The sequence below is a fragment of the Rattus rattus genome, chromosome 4, assembly GCF_011064425.1.
Source record: "Rattus rattus isolate New Zealand chromosome 4, Rrattus_CSIRO_v1, whole genome shotgun sequence".
Taxonomy (NCBI): Eukaryota; Metazoa; Chordata; class Mammalia; order Rodentia; family Muridae; genus Rattus; species Rattus rattus.
Window position 1 is genome coordinate 30,531,003 of NC_046157.1, and position 23,057 is coordinate 30,554,059.

At 41.8% G+C, this 23,057-nt stretch overlaps 1 protein-coding gene across 1 annotated transcript in view; it reads right to left on the reverse strand.

Moving 5' to 3' along the window:
* Phldb2 (pleckstrin homology like domain family B member 2) overlaps positions 1-23,057 on the reverse strand; it is a 97,011-nt gene that overhangs the window by 61,735 nt on the left and 12,219 nt on the right. The window contains exon 2 of the mRNA XM_032900256.1: positions 16,792-18,128. Coding sequence (XP_032756147.1) covers positions 16,792-18,114 — 1,323 coding nt within the window. The 5' untranslated portion in view covers positions 18,115-18,128. The remainder of the gene's footprint in view (positions 1-16,791; positions 18,129-23,057) is intronic.

Genomic DNA, 23,057 nt, shown 5'->3' on the forward strand with positions numbered 1-23,057 from the left:
AACATTATGGACTCATAATACTTGTGCTTAAAATGAACACTCTTAACTTCACAGACAAATCGTTCTTTTACTGTTAAAAATGCCAAGAGAAAAATGATGTTTAAAGTATCTCTCAATGCAAAGGGCTTCTCTCTGTCTTCATTTCTTCCCCCTTACATCAAAGATTTCAAAACGTTTAAATATTTGGTCACCACATACAGGTCTTCTTTAGTTCTTCATATGAGTATGTCTTTTAAGTGTATGAATGATGCCAGAGGGATAGCTCAACCAGGAAAGGCACATCCTAACAAGTCTGGCGACCCAAGTTCAATCCCTAGGACCTACATGGTGAAAGAAGAGAGCTGACCTCTGACCTCCATATGTGTGCTGTGACATGTGGGTACACAAGTATACTCCTTAACACACACACACACACACACACACACACAAATACACAAAATAAATAAATAAATAAATAAACTATGTAATTAAAATATATCATTGTTGCAATAAAATAAAGGACATTTCACATCAAGTCCAGATAGAATGGCATTGATATAGCTCAAAATCTAAAATCATTGAATATTTGATTCATGCAGCTGGAATATAAAATAATAATTTACTTACTTAAAAAAAAAGACCACAGACCATCAATGTCTCAAGTAACAGCAATCATTAACTGACCCCTCATCAGACTCATCATACAAAAGTGTAGTCATTTACAATCTTAAGCAAATTAATAACATAATTATGAACAGTGGGAAACAATTTTCCAAGTGCTTCTCGTAAGCCTAGACAGCCTTGTCTGTGAGGTGGGGAGCCTCACATAAATTTAATGCAAATGAAAATCAAAAGCAAAACCAAGACCAAAGGCCATATGTGGCGATTAAATCCTACCACAATGGGAAGAGACTTCAAAAGCCCCCCATTGAAAACTACTTCACAGACTGGCAATCAGTAATAAAATAGGAACATACTCTGCACACTGGGCTGCTGAATTTCATCCCAGTGCAGCTAATTTGCGAAGACAATTTCAGAGAGTTCTCTCTTAGTTGAGGTAGTAACAGAGAACGCATTAACAGCCCTGTGGTCCCCCAGTGTCCATTCACTGCACTAAGTGGCAAAATTTAGACCTCATTTAAAGTGTATCTGACATATTGTGAGCCCTTTGAAGTACCCCCTCCCTCTAAAAGACTAATAACTTGTTCAAAACGTCCATTGAACCGGTCCCTGTAAAGTCCCACCTCCCTGTTACTGCTTAAACTTCTGGGCTCCAGCTGCAGGTCTGTCCTCATGGCCTCTTCCCAGACAGACGGTCATAGTTGTGCAAGCCTCGTTCCTTTCATTCAGGCGCCTGGGTCCTTATTTATCTCTGCAGCGGCCAGCACCTGCCAAGCCCTACCCACCTCAGCCTCACTGGGAGGGAGTAGGAGACACAGCATCTAAAAGTCTATACAGGAAGGAATACACACACACACACACACACACACACACACACACACACACACACACACACATCTCCTTTCTCCACAGTATTCACACCACGGACCAAATCTCCAAAGAAAGCTCGCCCTTCTGAAATGTGGGTTGAAGCTAAAACATCTAGGCTCAGCCTCAGCCATCACTGACCACACAGGATGCACACAGTAGCCTTTCCCACTTGGGATTAATCTGGCATTTACCCATTTACATTTAGTGCAGTCCCAGTGAATGGCATAATCTTCAAACGGAGGAAAGGTGCTCCTGCCTAGACTGGGAGACACAATCCTTCCTCTCACATCTCCTTCCCAAAATAGTTGCCTTTGCCGTCTAGGCTGTTGCTTAATTCCAGAGGGAATAAATGATCCCAGCCCTAAGACGGAAGCTATTTCAGCCAGCGAAACGCAGTATTCAAAGGCTTGTGCACAGGAAGCTCGGTCTACTGGTATGCGTCTCTCTATTCTTATCACCCCATTCACAGGCAATCTGTCCAGATTGAATCAGACACACAGGCAGCACTGCTGCCCACGAGTCTGAAAGAAATCCAGGCGGTGCCGAGACACGCTGGCCCCTTAAAAACCTGCACCAAAGAGAAAAAAAGCTGAGGCTGACAAGTGCGTCAGTAGAGAGAAGGCAAAACATTTCAGAAGGCACTTCAGGAAGCCTTTTAAGGAAAACCCAGAGCACGAGCAACCCTCTACATACTGCTCCCTTCAGCCCGCTCCATTGTGGTGTCTGGTTCTGCATTAGTCATCACATGGGGATCCTTCACCTTTCCTGTAGGACCTCAAGCCAGGACACAAACCCCTACCGAGACTCGGCTTTCCTTGAAGCTTTACATTGCAATCTGCAAAGCCTGAGGTAGCCCCGTATCCCACATCAGTAATCTCCCATTCAGAACACTGGTGGCTGCCACTCCAGGAGCCAACGTTACTACAATGCTAAGAATTCAGAAAGCAAAACTATTGCAAAAGCATTTTCCTCTCCTTTCTCATTTCCCCTCCCCCCATCTCTCTATCTCGCACGTACCAAGGACTTTATGAAGGGGGTCATAATAGCTTAGAAAGTGTAATGAAAATATTGCTGTGCGGTTTTCTGGACTTAGCCATTACAAACGTAAAGAAGGTGTCAAGGCTTGGTAATAGATTTTTATTCCCAAACTTTCTACTTCGGAAGAATATTTCTATTATATGTGCTCTATTCTATTCAGTATATGCTCTATTCCAGGCCCCAAGTAGAATAGTGAAAACCACCCTGGAGCCCTGGAGCCCTGGAGCCCTGGAGCCCTGGAGCCCTGGAGCCCTGGAGCCAACATCTGCTGGTCTAGCCCACAAGACTTGGAAATACTGAATAAATAAATTACGCAGAAAACCAGCTACCAATGCATAAACAGAAGTGAAATGCTTGCTGGATGATTTGTGATAATATGCTGAGTCAGTTATTTCACACAATACAAGTGTCAGCCTGGCATACTTACATATGATTGGTCAAAAGGAGTAATTTTCTCTTGTCAAAAATGCCTCCTTTGACAGTTAGGTGTGGTTCTACTTTTCAATTTCTCCATAATCTTGAGTTTGGAAAAAAATCTATAAATTTACTTGTTTCCTGGTGGTGTGTATAGAATATGTGGGTGCGAATAAAGATCCCCTCTTCTCTCATATTTAACAGGAGTACAAGCAAGTGATCCTTTTACAGAAACAGCCGTTGACAAAGGCTTACAAGCACCCTATGGATTAAGGATGGAGATCTAAAACTGAGGAGCAGAACGTGAAGAGGCAGACTTCAGAGCACATGGGCAGAATTTCCAGGATGCCAGGAGCACGTGCTAATGTCTCAGTTACATAAGTCTGGCTTGGTGATGGGGATGTGTACCTGCAATCCTGGCATTTAAATACTGAGTCTTCTATGTGTGTATCGTTCCTCCCACATTTAAACCCCTTAAAGGAGGTAACCAAGATGTTAATATTTTCTTTTCCTGGGCATGGGACAAAATTGTTTTTCTATTCCCCATCCCTAAATTACATGGTCTTCAGATCTGTGCTAGCCCTTGGAAGGCAAGAAGCAATGGAAGATATACCTGTAGGTCAATAGGCTGGTATGATTTATTACACGTCAGCTATGACAGACTGAGCCCAGCTAGTGCTAGCCCCATCCGTCTTGGTACCCAGAGAGGAAGTATTGAGCAAAAGTCTTAGTCAACCTACACTGGTCATGAAGTAGATGGAAGAAATAGATCTACGCTATTTTAAATCTCTTAAATATTCCTTTTTCCCCTATAGAAATCCATTATGACTGATAACTTGTGCTTCATTTTAGCAGGAAAACAGCCCAAAGCTTGAAGAGAAGAGACACAATGGTTCTGGTAAAGAATCCTCAGTTACTTACTGAATAAACCTTCATTTGGGGTAGGGTTGGTAGTATATGATAAATAAAGGACAGAGGTTGCACACTGCAAAAAGGTTAACTACACAATTTGCTATGGAAGCCTTGGGTCAAGGTCTACCCCTCAACCAGAGGACTGTAACTTCATGATCAATCAATTATCAATGAGACATGCTTACATCACAAAGGCTCAATAAAAGCTGTGTAGGCGACAGTCTACAAAACAGTGTGTGTGTCTTACCACTCTCCAAGGCTGGTAGAATAGTGTGTCCTCACTCCTCTGGGAGAGAGCGAAGTGAGTCCCACTTCTGTTAGCCTCCAGACTTCGCCCTGTGTGCCTCTTTCTCTGGCTGATGTCTCTTGATTTGTTTTCTCAACTGTCTAAATCTGTGGCCATTATTATAGCCTGCAGAGAGTTATATGAGAGTTTCTAGTGGATTATTGAATATGATGCTTTTGGGAAACTCCTAGTCCTGCAGGCGGCATCAGACATGGTGTGCTGTGTAGAGGAAGCAGCCGTTCATCTTGTAACTGGCCTTTCATACCCCCACTCACCTTTCTGCCGTTCTTATCAGTTCAGGACAAATCATAGGGTTAAGAAGCTATACTGGCTCCTGCGGATTGGTTTGGCAAACTTCCTTCATGTGAGAGATAACAGTTCACTAAGAATACTCTAGACTGTCTGAGAAGTCTGTTTTCAAATTCACAGTCAAGAAAGGACTTCACTGTGCCATTCTTGGTTTAGATGGTACTGACTCTGTGTCCATCTAAAGTGTTGTTCTGGAATGGGGCTCATCGGTGGGGTAGAGAAGGAATGGGACACAACAGTGGGGTTGATTTGGAATGGGGAACATCAGTGGGGTTGAGCTGTAATGGGGCTCATCGGTGGGGTTGAGAAGGAAAAGGGCACATCTACAAAATGAAAGTTCAATGGCTTTAAGTGGCTATGTCTGTCTGGGAGGCAACGGCAGGTTGTTGGAGGGTAAGTAGCAATGTGGCAAATACTAACTACCCTTCACACTCCTGTCATAAGTGAATTGCTATGAAGATTGTATAGGAATGCACTTATCATCCTCCTCTGTTACAAAATAATAACCATGAAAAGAAAACATAAACAGCTGACTAAGACACTTAACTCTGACTTTCAATATCCCTTTAGGGACACTACCTACACTGAGGAAAAAAACCCAACATACAGCCTAAGGAGATGGAGACCATCTTAAGTGTTCTTCTTAAGTGTCCTCCGTGGTCCCTTTCCACCACTGTGCCACTGTAGCTAAACACACAACTCAGGGCCAGACCCCCGGAGTTTGATTTCTGGTTCTGAATGTACATTTGTAGCTTCAGGCTAGGCAGGTGCCTTGTGTTTCCGTTTAGTGTATAAAACAGGGTCACTAGAGTGTGACTTGGCAGTGTTGTGCTGAAATAAGACTTTTCTCCCCGACTCACAGTAACCTGGGGGAAAACGCTTGAACGGCTCACCACTACTCGTTCCTCTAGTCTCACCAATACAGACCAAGGTATGCTCCCTGTGACACATTAAATCGAATAGAGTAGGTTCTAGAAAAAATTAGCCTAATAAAACCCACTCTCTAATATACACTTCATCCTTGACACAAAACCCAGGTTGCTACCCACACTGCCCTTGGCTGTGCCTTAGAACTTGAGGTCAGCTGAGTAACATTATCGTGCAAAAGCCTGAGCTGTTAGATCACTTCCTGTCTGTGCTTCTACTCAGAGACAGGAAGCTCTTTCAGTGTTATGTCGCCAAGCAATTCTCCAAACACACATTGTACTCTTACACACGTGTGTGCCTTGTCTCCTTCAAGCCTATTACCTCTACTATTTTAGTTGTGTCCCTATGATAGAAGGGACTGGTAATTTAAAAATATGTAAATATAAAAATATTATGATAATTAAAACACATTCCGTTATTAACACATGTAATAATATAGTATAAAATTATAGCTTGTATCAAGTACATATTTATGCTGAGGGAGTGTTTATCTGTATTTCCTTCCATATCAAACATGCCTAATGTAATATAGTCTAACTAATTCTAGTAATTTTTACCCAGCAATGTTTCTTTTAGCTGACTTTTCCACCTCACGATTACTTGTATTTTGTTAGTCAGACTCAGGTTCATTTCAGCAAGCAGACCCTGGCAACAAGGACCCTCTATATTTGTCATTTACAGTTGACGGGCAAGCAAGCAAGCAAAAGTAAAGTTGAAGCTGAAAGACCTTTAATATTAACATATTATTCCAAAATGATATGAGCAACTGTGTAGCATTGGGGTGGGGAACAGATGAGTAGCATTCAAAGGGAGGGGGAAATGTGTGTCTTTTTATTAAAGCACTCATTCAAAATAAAGAAAATTCATGACAGAAAAAACATGTCCTACGACATCTAAGAAAACCTGTCCCATGGCTTTACTCTTTGTGTTGGAGGAACCCCAACCAGCAACATGAGCCCTGCTACAGATGCTACCAACATGACCATTCTCTGCCTAATTTTCACTTTAGCTTAACCAAATTCTGGATCATGTTGTTTCTTCTGGAAGATTGTAATCTACAAAACACCAGATGAAATAATTACTTTAGAATTTTACATACTATTTTATTCTATTCAATGAAAATCGATTTTGTGGGTGGCACTAAGATCATTAAATCTGTACATTCTACAGCGCTATCCTTGGATCTGGAGGGATGACACAACAGTTATAGGCAGCTCTTATTAGAGGAACTGCGCGGTTCTCATCACCACATGATGGCTCACAACCTTCTGTACCTCCAGATTCAAGGGATCCAGTGTCCTCTTTTTCTGGCCTCTACAGGCACCATACATGCATGTAACACACATACATACATGCATGCACCACTTTCACACACATAAACCAGAAATAATTTTTAAAAAGCCCTTTATTTATCCTCTTATAAAAATATAGTAATTCTTCATATATAAAGACAATAGAGAAAAATATAGGGAAACTACATATACAAAGAGAAAATAGACTGTCCTCAAGAAAATCATCGTAATGTTGTTAGTTATGATCCATGAAACATGGGAAATTCTCTACGTTAAATGTAAAGACTCCTCACAAAGTCTTAGGCATCTTACGCAGGGAATGCATCTTCATTGGGGAATGTTAGGAATGCGACTGCATTTTCCTTTCTTTAAGGACAGTTTGTGAAACTCTAGCCTGCCTGGCATGGTTTAGACCTCATCTGCATCATCTACTATATTCAATAATCAAAAGGAGCAATAAATATAAAAGGAACATGGTGCTTTTAAGCCAACTCAGCATTTTCTACAGATTCTATCTTTCCTCAAAACCCAAATGACAGTCCCAGAGAAAGGATATGGTTTTAGCAATTTTGAATGAGAACCATCAACTTATCTAAAACAAAAGTATTTCGATAGAACATACCATACTGCACAAAAAGCTCTTCCCCTAGAGTTAAATGGACTTTATCTGCGGCACAGATGAAGCCGTTCTGAACTTCATAAAGCTAATCTTCTTAATTGAGCTCTTGGGAACAGGAAGGAGACGCACTCTTCCCTATTCTTCTTAACTTCTGCATATTTTGTGTAAGATGAACAGACTCCCAAAGAGAAGACATAAGGCAGACGATGTGGGTGGGAATGGGAGGGATGTGGGGGTTAACATAGCCAACAAGACAGTGCCTGATTGCAAGTCGAACAACCGGGGTTCAATATCCAGGTCCCATGGAAGAGGAGAGCCTGTAAGTTGAACTCTGCATCCACAGGCAGGATGTGGCACAAGAGCAAGTGTACACACTACACACACACACACACACACACACACACACACACACACACACACATACACCCACACACACACTCTCAATGAGCAAAATAAAAATGTAATTAGAATTCTTAATTAAAGTCATTTTTTTTTCTGAGAAGACAGAAGCGAGGCGGGGATGCAGCTCTGCTGTCACGGTGTTTGCTTTGATCGCAGGGATCCCTGAGCTTGATCCCCCAGGCACCGCCTAAGTTAAACACAGCGATGGACACCCCAAATCTCAGCATGTGTGAACCGGAGTTGCATAACAGTGGGAGTCCAGCCTGGGCTACAGAAAGCCCTGTCGAAAAAGGAAAAACAGTAGAGATTGGTGTGATCCGAGCACTTAGAAGGCAGAAGGAGGTAAGTCTCAGTGAGTTTGAGGCCAGCATGATATTCATATAAATTCCAGGACAGGCAGGGCTACACAGTGAGACCTTGTCTAAAACAAAACAAAACAAAACAAAACAAAACAGCAGCAGCAACAACAACAAAACACCCATAAGCATGAGTCTGGGATTCTCTTTTCCTCATGTACTGTTTTAGAGCATGGAGCAGAAATGGCATAAAAATAAATAAATAAATAAATAAATAAATAAATAAATAAATAAATCCATGACTCAGTCTCCAAAGAACAGGGCTAGGTGGCAAACAAACAAACAAACAAACAAACAAAAAAACCAAACCACCAACAACAAAAAAACAAAACCAAAAAAACAAAACCAAAAAAACAAAAAACATATAGGTTAGAGACTGTACAGTCATATAAAATAACAACATTATTCAGTAAAGAACCAATCTGAGATTACTACAGAGCATGAGAGAAATGGGTGTGGTTAACAAAGGGCCAACATGGCAGACCCCACTGGCCTGCCTTCACTGTCTGAATGTCCAACTCTCCTATGCTCTTACACAATACTTTGAAAGGAACAATAAATGGTACACCAGAGCTCTGAATTCTAAAATTTCTAATTTTAAAAACTGTCATAACTTGCATGTGAATCTACAATTACCTGAGAGTAGACTCTTAAAATATTTTAAATCAGTTCCCTAATGGATCTGGGCATTCATGGCAAAATGACTGAAATACAGAATTCCTACGTTGGTTAGACTTTTGTTGACTTGTCCCAAGCTGTAGTCCTGAGAGAAAGGAAGCTCGGTTGAGAAAATGTCCCCATCAGACTGGTGTGTGGGCAACACTGGAGAGCAAGACAGTAGTGTTTCTCCATGGCCTCTGCTTCAGTTTTGGCCTTCAGGTCCCTGCTTGAATTCCAGCCCTGACGTCCCTCAATGGTAGGGTATGATGTGGAAGTGTAAGCCAAATAAATATTTTCCTCCCCAAGTTGCTTTTGGTCACAGTCCAAAACAAGGACAATTCCCAAAAGTAAAGTGATGAATGTGTTTCTCTGATGATACTTGTAGGTTTTTTTTCCTTCTTGAAATATTAATCTCAAATATTAAAAACATTGTCCATTACAAAGTGTCCCACGAGTCTTTCTAGAATTGGAAAATAGTAACAAACATTATCACATTAACCCAAAGTCACTGAAACCTATTCTTTTATAGAACAGTTATTTTTTAAAATGCAGACCCATTAAAAAGGCTTCCAATTTAGATACACTAAGTAACTTGCCGATGAATATGTAGGGGTCACACTCACTGCAAAGTCAGCAGGTCCCTCTCAAGTGCTCATGTACTCTTGGTATCAGTATGTTTTAATTTTCTTCTAGTTTTTACATCGTCCATGAATTTGTTTCATGAGCTTTGTTTCTTACTGAAAAGCAAGTGTTCATGAATTGACTTATCATTTGGAAAGAGTAGGATTTCTTTCGATGACCTCCAGAATAGCATTCAGAGCTCTTTCTAGTCTGTCAAGGCAGCCTTCTGTACTTCAGCGTGCAGCCTGAGAGTGAAAAGGCTCTGATGGTTCAGAATCCACAGCGCTCAACTTCTGAGAAGCGTTTTCTAAATGCATGGCACCATCAAGAGGCAATAGCTTGTACTGCCACTGTAATAAGAACCTAGGGTTTACTCTCAACTGTAAAGGAGCCTGCTTTGAATGGTCATCCTTACATCCTATTGTATTACGGATTATATGGTCTTTAGCTCCTCAATGCCCTCACATGTGATCACTAAATTACTGCTGGCTGCTAACCTTCCCTCTGAACTCCTTCCCTGTCCATCTATCTCCAACGGGAGAGGAAGAAGGCAAGGACATGATGATTCTTTTTCCTTTCAGTTCCCAGAGGATAACTGGCAGTCCTAACTTGTTAAATGATTGATTCCTTCAATATTTAACAAATACCTACATATATGCCATCAGTTTATTTGAAAGATGAAGAGAGAAAGCTCTTTGTTCTCCAGTGAGCCAAGGTGATCTGATGATGGATAATATTCTATATATTACCCAGTGGGTATAGATTTATTTATTTAGAGACTGGGGAAGGCTGTTTACTTAGAAGCATAGTTTATATGGATATAGACAGAACTGTCAACCTAACTCTATTCTGTCCAACGACATGTACTTAATTTTACCTACTTTTTAAAAACACTTCCTTAATGCAAGAAAGCCTATTGGCTATTATTTATGTTTTGCATTATATTTCTAAGCTGAGTCTATCAGTCTATGAAAGTGAATGAAGACAAAGAAGTGGGGGTGGGGAGAATCACTGGCTACTTCAAATGCAGAAGCTGAGAAAAGTTTCTTTGGAAATAATTCAACACTCAGGCTGAACCTTAAGAGCAAATCACTTTCTAACTCAGAATAAAAAGTCAGTCATCTTTAAAATCAACCTGAGCCACGGAGTTTGTTTGTTTCATAGACCAACTCCTGGCTCACTTCCCAGCAGTACAAACATTTTTAAATACTAAAAGTATAGTCAGGATGTAGCAAGCGGAAGGGCCACGTCGGGAAGGAGACTGTTACAGGAGGACTGGAAGGACAAAATCATCTTCCATACTTAAGCTGGCTTTTATTTAAAAAAAAAAAAAACCCTCTTGGAAGATTTTAAAAAGGCTAATACTACAATTAAGCAAAAATTACTATTCTCTCAGCATTGAATGCTATACCTTCCTATCCAATCAAGAAATGTTGCCAAATTTAATTTGCCCTATCTGGCACCAAAGTCTTAGATGTTTAAGTTGTTTTGCAGGGTCTGGAGCGACAAGGACGGACACACACACACACACACACACACACACACACACACACACACACACACGAACAAAAAGAAGTGCACAGCCGTTCTACAGGTGAAGTGTCTTTCTTTGGCCTTCCTGTGCTCACCAGTTTTGGATCTTTATAGAACTTTGTCTTAATGACAAAACTGAATAATAGTAACCATGAACTCTCCGATAGTTCAACTGCGATCTGCATTCGGAGATTGGAAAAACAGGCAAATGAATGACATAAAATAGAAATGTTTCTGATATATGTTGATTTACTCTGTAATTTCATTTTGAACACATCAGACTTATAACCTGTTCAACATAAACAAGATTTCCGGAACTCGCTGGGACCCACAGCCTCAGTTCTCACAAGACTCTGGAAAGCACCAATCCTTAATCAAACAAACAAACAAACAAAAACACCAAAACACACCAACAAGCAACAATGACAAAGAAAATAACTCAGTCGTTTGTTCTGATTGTCAACCTGACTGAAATGAGAGACATCTCGATTAGCAGCAGGTCTTCTGTGTCTCTCTAGGTATTTCTAGAGATGTCTGGCATGTAGGACAAATTTCTCTTATGAATATTAGTGGCACATTCGGAAAGGCTTGGAGCCCCAGTGGGACAAAAAAGCTAAAGAAGAAAGAAGCCAGTCAGTGAAGCTCTGCTCTTCCTGAGCGAGAACATCTATGGCTGTTGTCATCACCCACAGATAGCAGATACCAGCTTCTTCAGCCTTTCAACAGGAGCTCACACCAAACAACTTTACAGGAGAGCTTCCAGGCCCTCACCCCGACTCAAACTGGAGATCATCATTAGTCTCCCTTGATCTGAGGCTTCCAGCTCCTTGAATTGAGAGGCTACCAGTTTCTCTGGCTCAGGAGAGTGCAGCATGGGAGGGAAGGCCCTTGGTCCTATGGAGGCTCCATGCCCCAACATAGGGGAATGCTAGGGTGGTGAGGCAGAAGTGGGTGGGAGGGTGAGGGAGCACCCTCACAGAAGCGGGGGGGGGTGTGGGTAGAGGATGGGATAAATGGTTTTCAGAGGGGAAACTGGGAAGAGGGACAACATTTGAAACGTAAATAAAATAACCAATAAAGAAAAAAAAAAAAAAGAAAAGAAAAGCTGATTTCATGGTGTACTTCATGAGAGCCGGCATTGTATTACAATGTGTTTAGGAACCAAGCGTCAAATGTGGCCCTATGCAGTTATAAACCACAGCAATCCTGTTTGCCATGGCTTTGCAAATGACTACCATCAGCCCAAAGGAAAATACTGCATGACCACAGTGCAATTTGCGGAATCCACTGGTTTTCCACAATAGAATGCAGATGCTTTTGGCAGTGTTGCCAAGTAATGCACTGGAGACAAAGTTAAGTTTAAATTTTTGATCTTCTCTTATTTAAAGTACCTGGCCCATAGGGAACGATCACTACATCTAGATTACTGGAAAATACGCAGGTACCAAGTAGATGAAACCGGTTTACTTTCCAGTGATTTCTCTAGCTTGGAGAATAGCCTATTAGTCAGGCAGCATCCTAGCCCTCCTTGGAGCACAGCTTAGAATAAGAAAATTGAAATGCCTCCTAACCAGTCTAAAGGTCTCCCTCAAGCTCCACACACACACTCTCACGTACACACGTTGTTAGAACAGCGCCTTCCCAAGACCTCACATGCTCGTAAGTGAAGACAGCTTAATCAAAGCCTGATACCTGGTTTCTAAAAGATTGCAGAGTAGGGGAATAGAGGTATACAAAAGGACATTCCTAATGACCGAAAATGAATTGGCAGCTAAGAATAAGAAAGATGAAAGAAAAAATGTGAAAGAAAAATGCTAAAATCAAACCCTCAAATACCACAGCAGTTAGAGGCTACTTAATACAGACTCCAAGTGATTACATTTCACTAATAGGCCCTTGGAGGTTTATAACTGAGGTTTTATCTTTTTAATAATAACTTCAATTATCTTGAGTTTTCAACAAAACTGAACACATTTTAAAACAAAATACAGCTAAGTTTAAAAATACTAGATAATATTACTACTACTATTATTATTATTATTATTATTGTTATTATTATTATTGTGACACCCAAATCCTGATGCATGGTTTCCACAGAAGTGGGTTAAATAATTCTTTAGTATTTACCCACTCTACATTCATAGAAGAGTGTGTTTGATCTCTGAAACCACAATGTCCAAGAAGGCTCCCTCTGGGAGTTAATGGACCCTTATTGCCTCATAGAGCTCACTGTGCCAGCAGGCAGGCCAGGCCATTTTTCCTTGGCTTCCGGAATAAATTAAAAATGTCAGTAAGTTATTGCCTTCACTGCACTTCAGTGCAGTGTTCTGGATTATTGCTTTTGTTTCTGATTTTTAAATAAATTTGATAGGTGACCGGCTAAGTGTGCTCACAGCTACTAGTTGTTCCCATTGGTGGTAGCAGTGCCATACTTCTGGTTTTTTACTGTGGTCATTGGTTTCCTGTTGCTAACAATGGAGTCCAGCCTTGGACAACTGAGATATAGCAGAGTGAGTCTTTGTGGTTGTTATTTGTAGTTTGGTTGTATCCAATGAGGAATGTATATTTTTGTGTCAAATAAAGGAACACTGGGCCTTAAAGGAGATGCGTTGCTGTGTTTCTTGGTCTTGAGGCCCATAGCTGAAGAAATAGAATTCATGCTAAGTCCTTGAGGGAAAAAAAAGTACTGTGTACAAGGGAAACATTTTTCTGTCTCTCAAGGACAACAGTATATATTAGAGTCCAGGGGCCTTCTCTTCAGATCGGTTTATAGAGATTAAAGAGCATTTAAATAAATATAACATTCCTCAAATTCCAAGATGACAAAGTCAACATCTGACACTTTAGTCTTCAATCTTAAGCAAGCACCTGGATAGGTGTGTACGACATGAGTAGCTGTACAGAATTGAGCGTATGGGAAGTCAGAGAAGAAGGTGAGAATCTTCCTCAGTGAGCTTCTGCCTCCTTGACTTCAGATAACATCTCTTCATTGAACTGGAAGCTCACCATTTCAGTCGAGTGGCCAGGGAGTTCTCAAATACTTGTCCTTGTCTCCCAATGCTGGGGGGTTCCGTCATGGGAAGATACGTCTAGCTTTTTACACAGGTGTGGCGATTTGAACTTACTTTCTCATGTTTTACAGAACAGGGTCTCTTACTCATTGAGCCATTTCTCCAGCCCAAAGTCGAAACACTTTTATGATTTACTCATAAAGTGACTTTTTTAAATATAAAGAATGACAGGCACATAATTGATATAAAACTCAAATTCAGCTGTCTGCACTAGAATGAGACCACTTTTAAAGAATTTCAGCTCATGTTTACAAACAGCAATAATAGGTGTGTTGTATGTAAATGTCTTCAGAGCAGAGATTTAACGCCATATGAAAGTAATTTTCAAGCTTAATGTTAATGGGGATATATCTTTCATATTTAAAAAGCCAAATTTTACCATTTTTGAATGAGGTTTTTTTTTCCCTTTAGTATAAAATAGCGTCAACTTAAGCATTCCAGTGGCCATGTCTGTAAAGCTACTGGGACTGGTGGACATTCAGAACTAAAACGTAGTATGAGAACATCTAGTTGTTGGGTATGTATCCTTATAGAGGATTATGGGACCCTGGTATCTTCTTTCTATCACATCATGGCCAGAAGATGGACAGCTTTGCACCATCACATGTCCCCTGCCATGATGCATTGCTCAGAAACAATGGGGCAACCGAATTCAAAGCTGCAAGCCACGATGACCTTGCCTCTTTATAAGTTGTCTACATTGGGTATTTCATAAAAGTAATAGAAAGATCATTCAGTGCGATCACTTGTGATAAGAAAAGCCTAATTTCATACAATATGATGATCCATTATTAAGGAAAAAAATATTACGAGTAATATTCCTAGCAATATCATCATCAAGGCCTCCCAAGAAGTTGATCCTGCTCATGGTTCATAGCATCACAGCCTTGCAAGCAACAAGGAAAGTCACTCCTGGGACTGTCAAGATGTACTGGCTGGCTTTATGTGTCAACTTGACACAAGCTGAAGTTACCACAGAGAAAGAAGCCTCAGTTGTGGAAATGCCTCCATGAGACCCAGCTGTAAGGCATTTTCTCAACTAGTGATCAAGAAGGGAGGGCCCAGCCCATTGTGAGTGGTGCCATCCCTGGGCTGGTGGTCTTGGATTCTATAAGAGAGCAAGCTGAGCAAGCCAGGGGAAGCAAGTCAGTAAGAAACATCCCTCAATGTCCTCTGCATCAGCTCCTGCTTCCTGACCTGCTTGAGTTCCAGTCCTGACTTTCTTTGGTGATGAACAGCAATGTGGAAGTGTAAGCTAAATAAACCCTTTCCTCCTAAACTTGCTTCTTGGTCATGATGTTTGTGCAGGAGTAGACCCTGACTGAGACACAGGAGTCTTAGATTTGGAGAATTTGGAAGACGGAGAAATCCACCAAGGAGAAATCCATCTGCTAAAGATGAAACTCAAAGCATATGAGGTTCCTGACTGGGTTTCCATCCTTGTGATATAAGACCCATTGTATAGACTAGGGGAGGATCTCTAGAATGAGAGAACCACAGGAAAGACTCTTCTAGATTTTCTAATAAATTATCAAAGATAATTATCTGACTTCATTAGTAATAGTTGCTTAGCACAGTATAAGGCTGTTTAGTGTCCAGATAGAAAATATCTGTTTGCTAACTGAATTGCCCTCTGAATTATGTCAATGGATCAAGCCTAGACACAGTGCTTTTTTATAATCACAAATAATGGTAATTTATAACAACAAAGGGAATGCCATGCTGGACTGCTGACCGTATACATAATGAATGTTTAATCACCTAGGGGTATACATACATGTTTTCATCCACTACACTTAGTTAGGAAGGGGATAAACTAACCAAAACTTTGAGTGATGTGTGACTCTTCTGAAATGTCAAACAAACGTTGCATAGTGTAGATGGTTTCTGTCCATGTAAGACAAACTTTATTGTATCGTATGCACTCATCAGTTTTTCCATGGGATTGAGAAATCTTATTCCAACATACTCTTTCGGGGCAATTAAAATACCTCTGATAATCTTTATGCTTTTATAAAACAGCTCTGCCACCCTATAGCTTTTCTCATTAAGGAGGTCATTAATCACTGGTGGAGCAAAACCGTCTCTGACATGCACTCATTCTAAAATAAAAACACACTGAAAGGGAGTGGAAAATTTCCCTTGAACCTTTCCCTTCATGAACAGGGCTGTTGAGAAATGTATTCCTCCATCATTGTCCTTCTACTTCCAATTAGTTTTTCACGTTAAGCAGAAACTCTTTTTCAAACTGGGAAAATAGAGTGAGCTCAATGTGATTGTGTTTGTAGTTTGGTGGTGCGATATGAAGTCAGAAGCATGGCCGATGGGAGTTTGACGTTATATGAACAGTGTGGGGAAAACTGGGCACCACGGAGACTGAAGCAATGCTTGACTTTCCAGATGACTTGCTATACTGACAAATTCTTGCCTTATTATCTCACCAACTACTTCTGTCTTAAGTATATGCCACTGAACAAAATGATATAAATAACGCCATCATTCCCTCCTGTTCTTAAAAGAAAGTTCACAAGATAGAAGAAATCCAGCAAGATTCACAACTAGACATTAGCTGTTCCCAGGATTCCTAGCGGTTTTGCAAGCCCTTGGGTGTTATCCCTAAGCACATGAAAGAAAAATGATTTCTAGAACTCTGCAGAGCAACTAAATAAACACAAGGCTCTGGCCCTGGTGAGCTCTGGAAATTCCAAAATGCCCAAAGGTGTCTGAAAAAATTGTAGTCAAGAAAGAGTTACGTGGGACAGAGCGCAAGAGGTGGAAGGAACTGCAGCTAGTTTGTGTGGAAATTCCATTCCTCTACGTGGAATGGACCCTGGGTGTCTGTCGCCAGCCCTGTGAAGAGTGAAGTCAAGAGTTAGATTACCAGTCGCTCCATTTCCTGCTCCCGGAGTCTCTCCTCCCTCTGTCGTCGGTGATAATCCATCAGGTCATCGCGTCCTGAGATGGAGCTGATGCTACTTTTCCGTTCTCGGAGGATGGGTTGCGGAGTTTCTGAAGACTGTCTCAGGCTCTCCAGATCAGAGTCATCAAGCTCCATTGATCCACAAGAGAAGTTCCTCCTAGCCACAAGCACTCGGTCAGGCTCTCCAGAAAGGAAGGAATGACTTGGGCTGGTCCCTGAGTATGAAGCCCTATCAAAGTCATCAGAGGAGGTGGAGGCCAGGAGCATCTTCCGAGCCACTCGAGGGCTGGCAGGGACACTGAGGGCGGAGCTTACGTAAGGATTTCCATCTGACAGACAGGTTTTATAGGGTGAAGCCCCGGAGCTTAGAGAAGAAAAGTTAAGGTAATTGTCATTATCCACTAGGCTGTGAGGTAGATCCTTTTCTCCTAACTGACCTCGTCTGGAATTGCCCAGGGAATTTCTTGGAGGCAGGCTGAGAGGCGACATCTGGTTGTCTGTAGCTTTATACAACCTGGGGAGCGATCGGCTATAGGCACCCATATTACTCAGACTGCTGCCTGAGTATTTCCTCGTTCTCACACTGACGTTTTCAGAGGCTTGCTCTTTGTGCCTACTTAACCTGGGCTGAAGCGGCAAGTTGTCCTGAAGGTTCATTTTCCTGGCTTGCTTTGGGCTTGAAGGCATGCTCGCTGCCCCAGACCTGCTGATGGGTGCGGAGCCAGTGCCACTCAAGGAATTTCCGTTCCACATGGTCAGGAGCGAGCCAGAGGCTTTTCGTCCTTCTGCCCCCCCTAGAAAGTAGACGCTGTCGTGTGATTTATTCCTAGAGCTGTATCTGGAATAGGGAGGTTTCTCGGAGAGTCTGAAGGACCTCTCACTGTCTCGACCGGTATAATGATCCAAATCTGCTTTCCCAATCGGATAGCCGCTAAGAGAGGCGGTAGAGCTGAGGAAAGATATAGGAGGTTTCATGGAAATATTTTTATCAATTCCATCACAGAACTGTTTGCCTCCCTGGATTTTGGCCAAGGAGGGACTACTCCTGACGCTGGAGCCCAACGGAGAAGGGCTTCTCTTGGTAGACACCGGTTGGGAAAGGGTTAAATATGAACCAGAATAATCCCCGTTGGCTTTAAACTTCAGACTTGATGAATACTTCCTCGGGCTTAGGCTCTCCATCCTGTTTTGGGGCTCGTTCTCCAGGGAATGTACCACAAATCCTTCCTCTAAGCTACCATTTTGTAATTCCAGCTGCTTCTGTGTATGGCTAGCTTCTGCCATGGTATCGCTGGACCCTGGAAAGGGAAAAAGGAGAAAGTTTTCACTTAAACACACGTGAAAGTGGACTAGAAGGTGAAAAATAAGGATCTATGATCAGGGATATATTTTTGGTACAAAAGAAAACTAACGCAAGATGCTGACCATGGTGTTTGAGGCAAACAAATCCCTAATAAAAGAACAGCTCAGGATTAGGCTGGTAATGTAAGAGTGCGAATTTTACCCCTAGAGAAGCACTTGAATATCTTGTGAGCGCCTAAAGGAACCACTAAATGGCTTTTCCTTTAAATGTTTCCACTAGAATCAACATCAGCTCAGAAACAGTCCTGAAGAAACAGAACTCATGTTTTGACAGAGGAAGAAAGTTTATGTTACACACTGATCCAGAAAGGGACGGCTAACCGTGGTTCTTTTGGAGGGAAGTTCATTTCTTAAGAGGACAGAGCAAAGCTCCTGCCCTCATCAGAAAGAGGTAAGAAGACAAGAGACACTGGACCAAAAGGTGTGACCAAGATTGTTACCTCATGGGCAAGGTGGCATATTTAAAAGCCCTAAATTATTCTATTTTTCAAATTTCTTGGTACCCCAAATGTGTTGCGCTTGTCCTTGGTAGTGAACCCTCTTCTCTAACAAAAACACCTTGTGTTTTCTGTCTACCTACCAAATTCCAACCCATCATTCAAGGGGCAAAATAGGACTCTATCTTCTGTAAGCATTTTTTTTCTTTCAAAAATAAGTATATAGTTTTGGGTTTTAGGTCCGAGAGTCAAACATTAACTTAAAATTTTAATCTACGAAAATTTCCTTGAATTAAAACTAGCACTGGAAGCGAAAAGGCTTATGAACAAAAGAAACTATCTTTTTATTATTAACAAAGGAAAAACACAATTTGACTTCAGTAAGCACATGCAGGGCTAAGACTTTCATTCAGCCCTCAGGGACCTCAGACACTGATGTTTGATGAAAAAGATTATGTCGAGAATTTTCATCTTATATTTGTCTGCTGACTTCCACTGTTCTCCAGGCTAAAAACTCATACTATTTTTCAATTACACACATCCTCATACCATAGAGGGTAGACTTCACTGCGTAGCCTCAAATTTCCCAAGGAAATTCAAGCCTCTCAGCACCGAACTGCTTCTTACCCAAGGGCTAGAGTCAGAAAAAATGTCCCTGCTTATGAGAGCTACAATCTCTCCCCACCCCCTTGAAATTCTGCCTTGGATCCACTGTCCTTCAAAGCTCCATGTGGATGTATGTTAAAATGCTGTATTTCAAATAGCAGCTTAAAAATCCACACACATCATCAAAGCTATGCCTAAAATTTGTTTTTCAGTGGGTTGTGCTGTTGAGCACATCTTTCATGGCCTGCGGCCAGTGTCCCATTCTCCAGAGATGATGCTCTCATCAGTTTCTTCCAGTTCCAACATCAGTCTCACTGGAGGAGTTTCCTGCCCCACTCCTTTGTTGGAGTGAAGGTACGACAACCCCACTTAGCCTTGGTCTATTTCTGAACACATTTTGTCCCCGGTTAGCCATTTTGAAATTTAATAAGTCTTGGCCAGTTCTCTTGGCATAAATATTTCAGGGCTGAGAAAATAAGAAGAGATGGATCCTAGAGAGTTTCAGTGTTATTAGATAGGAAAAAAAAATACCCTGAATGCCCAATGATGTGTGGAAAAAGCTACAGTTCATCACAGGAGTGAACAGTGTGAACCATTTAATAAAATATGTTCATATAATAATACGTTAAAATGTTCAAAGAGTATAGCTATTTTCATATATACATCTATAAAGATTGACTATAAACTCAGGTTCCTCCTGTGCATATAATACGCACAGCTCATAGTTTTCTTGCAGGCACTCAGGTAAGACTCTGCCATGCCATCTCTTTCACTGCCTTTATCAATAGCCCCGTCAACACTGTCCTTCATCCGCGTCCTAAACCTGCTACTTCTTGCTATTTCACTGATGCCCCCCCATAAAAACCAGCATCTTTTGTCCCTTTGTGCTTACCCTCCTCCCACAGTAGGAACAATGGACTGAAAAAGAAAAATCACATTCAAAGTTACTACTGATTTTTCCTGGGGTGGTAATATTATTAGTGATTTCAGAGCAATTTAGATTTTGTGCATTTTAATTTTTTTCATAGCAACTTGGCATGAGACATTAGAATATGGTCTCTCCTACCACCTTGCTTTTTAACGTGATGAGATTCTCATGTATTTGAATACTTGGTCACCAGTGGTGGCTCTGCTTGGGATGGTTGTAGAAACTGTAGGTAATAGAGGAAGTAGATCCCTGTGTGAAGGGTTCTGCGGTGTCTGTCTCAGTCTCGCTTCTGGTTCACTGCTTCCTAACTGCAGATAAATGGGACCAGCAGTTTCTCATCCCTATGAGCATGCTTTTCTTCCCGCGATGGACTGTATGCCCTCAAACTGCAAGCCAAAACACAGCCTTCCTTTAAGTGGATTCTTGTACAGTACATTATCACAGCAATGAAAAAGTAAGTAATTCACACTTCCAAAGATTTATTATTACATACATATATGGAATTTATTCATTTTTCTTTCCCTAAACTCAACTGTAGTCTCTGTTGTGTTCTGCCTACAGTCAAGTCCTCAGCTCCTAGGGGAAATTATTCATTCATTCCCACTTGGTCTCCACCCCTGCCTCTACTGGCCTTGCCTACACCCAACTCCCCAATTCCAAGTTCATTACTACTTACTGGCCTGCAGTTCTTACTCACTTCCTATTTCTAGGTTTCCTTTCATGGCACCACATCTCGGATGAAGAGTGCTCTGGAAGTAAGAAAGAAGAGGAGCTTCTACGGCTACTGATGTTCGCTTGTAGAATTAGACCACCCGTCTAGCTAATTTCCTTTAGTGTTGAGTTGGTATGCAGGACTAAGAGGTAAGTTCAGCTCTGCATAAGTTCAGATAAATATACATATGTATTCAGCTATGCGGCAAACACATATCTTCAAGACAAGTGAATGAATTCCATATATGTACCTAGTTTGGGCTAGTGGGAGAAAGAGAATGGCTGCAAGGACCCCTTGGCAAGGCAGCATAAGCACGAGAACGGAGAGAGGTAGGAAACGCAGTAGAAAGGAGCTGAGGCAACTCCTGCTTCACAGACATCTTTATGGTCGACGCTGCTATGTTTATTCTGGGTTTCCAGAACTTTGTATGTGAACGAAGAAGAGGTCTTAGGGAAACCACGCAATCCTTGCATTGTCTTATCGGGAAAGCTGGAGGGTGTGATGAATGAATTGGAGCACTCTTCTATACATAGCCACAGAGGGCCTGGGAGCAGCAGAGAATGCATCTGGTGCCCATCTGAGAGAAAGGACAACTTGGGGAAGTCTAAACAGGAAAGAAGTTAATGTGTGTTGAAACGTTTGCATTTACTTTCCAATCCATAAATTTAATCCTTCCCGTACTCTTGTTATTTTACCGCCTAAAACATACATTCATCTTACTGTCAATCAGGGAAAAAAACGCCAGTAAGTCAGGATGGAGTCTCTTGAAAGATGTTATAGAAAAACCACAGCACTTTTTCCCCTGGAGGAGAAAAACTACTTCAACAAGCCGTTTTTAAAGGAACGCTGTTAAACATTTCTTCAGAGAGCTGTTTCTCTGCGGCGTGGTTTGAATGATTTTTAAAACAATTTTTCAGTTCTACTCCACTCACATCAGATGACAACAGAGCTCGTCTCATTCAAAACCTAACTGCCCAAAAGTGGAGACAGGACTCTGACGTCACCAGGACCGCGCACGCTATCATTGCCAGCAAATGAAGGTGCACCAAGGGCAAGCGCCCTTTCAAACAAAGTGCCTGCTGCATTGCATTAGAGAACAAGTCTGAACATCTGGTGGAAAGGTGCAATCATTGAGCTGGCTTTCGCCAGATAAGTGGCTTTGGAAGATTCCCACCATACACAGCAGAGACACATCTTTTCATCTTGCTGTGTGTAGACACTTGTGAGGATCCCCTGAGATCGCAGGAATTAGTCCCAGACACACTGCAACTAAATAACTACAGAAAAGTGGAAATGGTGCCATGCAACTTTAGGAACAGAAGCAACTTTAGGAAAACCAACTTTTAAAAGTCTGGAGGTATACGTCAAAATGTCCATAATAGAATGTCTTGAGTCTGTACATTGTCCTGCCAGAGCCCTGGAGCTGAGGCAGCTGGGGTGGGGGTGGGATGCTGCTCCTGTGTGTTTTGTGGCAGATAGTGGTTGATGCCTGGTAGTTAGGGCTCTCCAGCACACTGGTGGTCCACAAGGCAGGCTTAACTCTCAGCACTGATGTTTACAATATGGCACTGTTAGGATTACAGAGTACGGGTGGCATGTAATTGAATTCAGGGCCAGCCAAGCAGTCCCTCAGAAGCAACACCATCCCTCACAGGAATTCTGTGGGGGTATATCTGTGGCAACCCACGAAGTTGATTGGGCCTGAGGGGATCCTTTGAGAGGACTAAGGAGAGAAGCTGAAAAATCTATTTTAACCGCAATGCCTATATTTTATAGGGGAGAACAATAGATACACAGAATCCTCCATGTCTTTCTCCTGGTCAAAAACCTGAGGAAGGGAAGACTAATTAGAAGCCTCGGGAACAAACACTTGCTTCTCTTTCCCCAGTCCCTTTCAGAATGCAAAAGCACTGACTTCCCCTGTTCTCCTTTAAACCTCTGCTCTTCTGGGTGCCCTTACAGCAAACCAGCCCTGCGACTTTACAAATAATTGTTCTTGACCCTCAGCCCTTCTCAGATTCCCCCATCTCTGCAAGCAAGCCTCACCTCCCCACCCGCACCCCGTCCCAGCCATCTGCAACTGCCCCCATCCCGTCAGCAAACAGTCCCAGGCCATTTCCCGGTAGTGCTGCTTGCTACATAGCAGAAGCCAGGAGCTTCTCACCGCCTTAGTTTCAGTCTC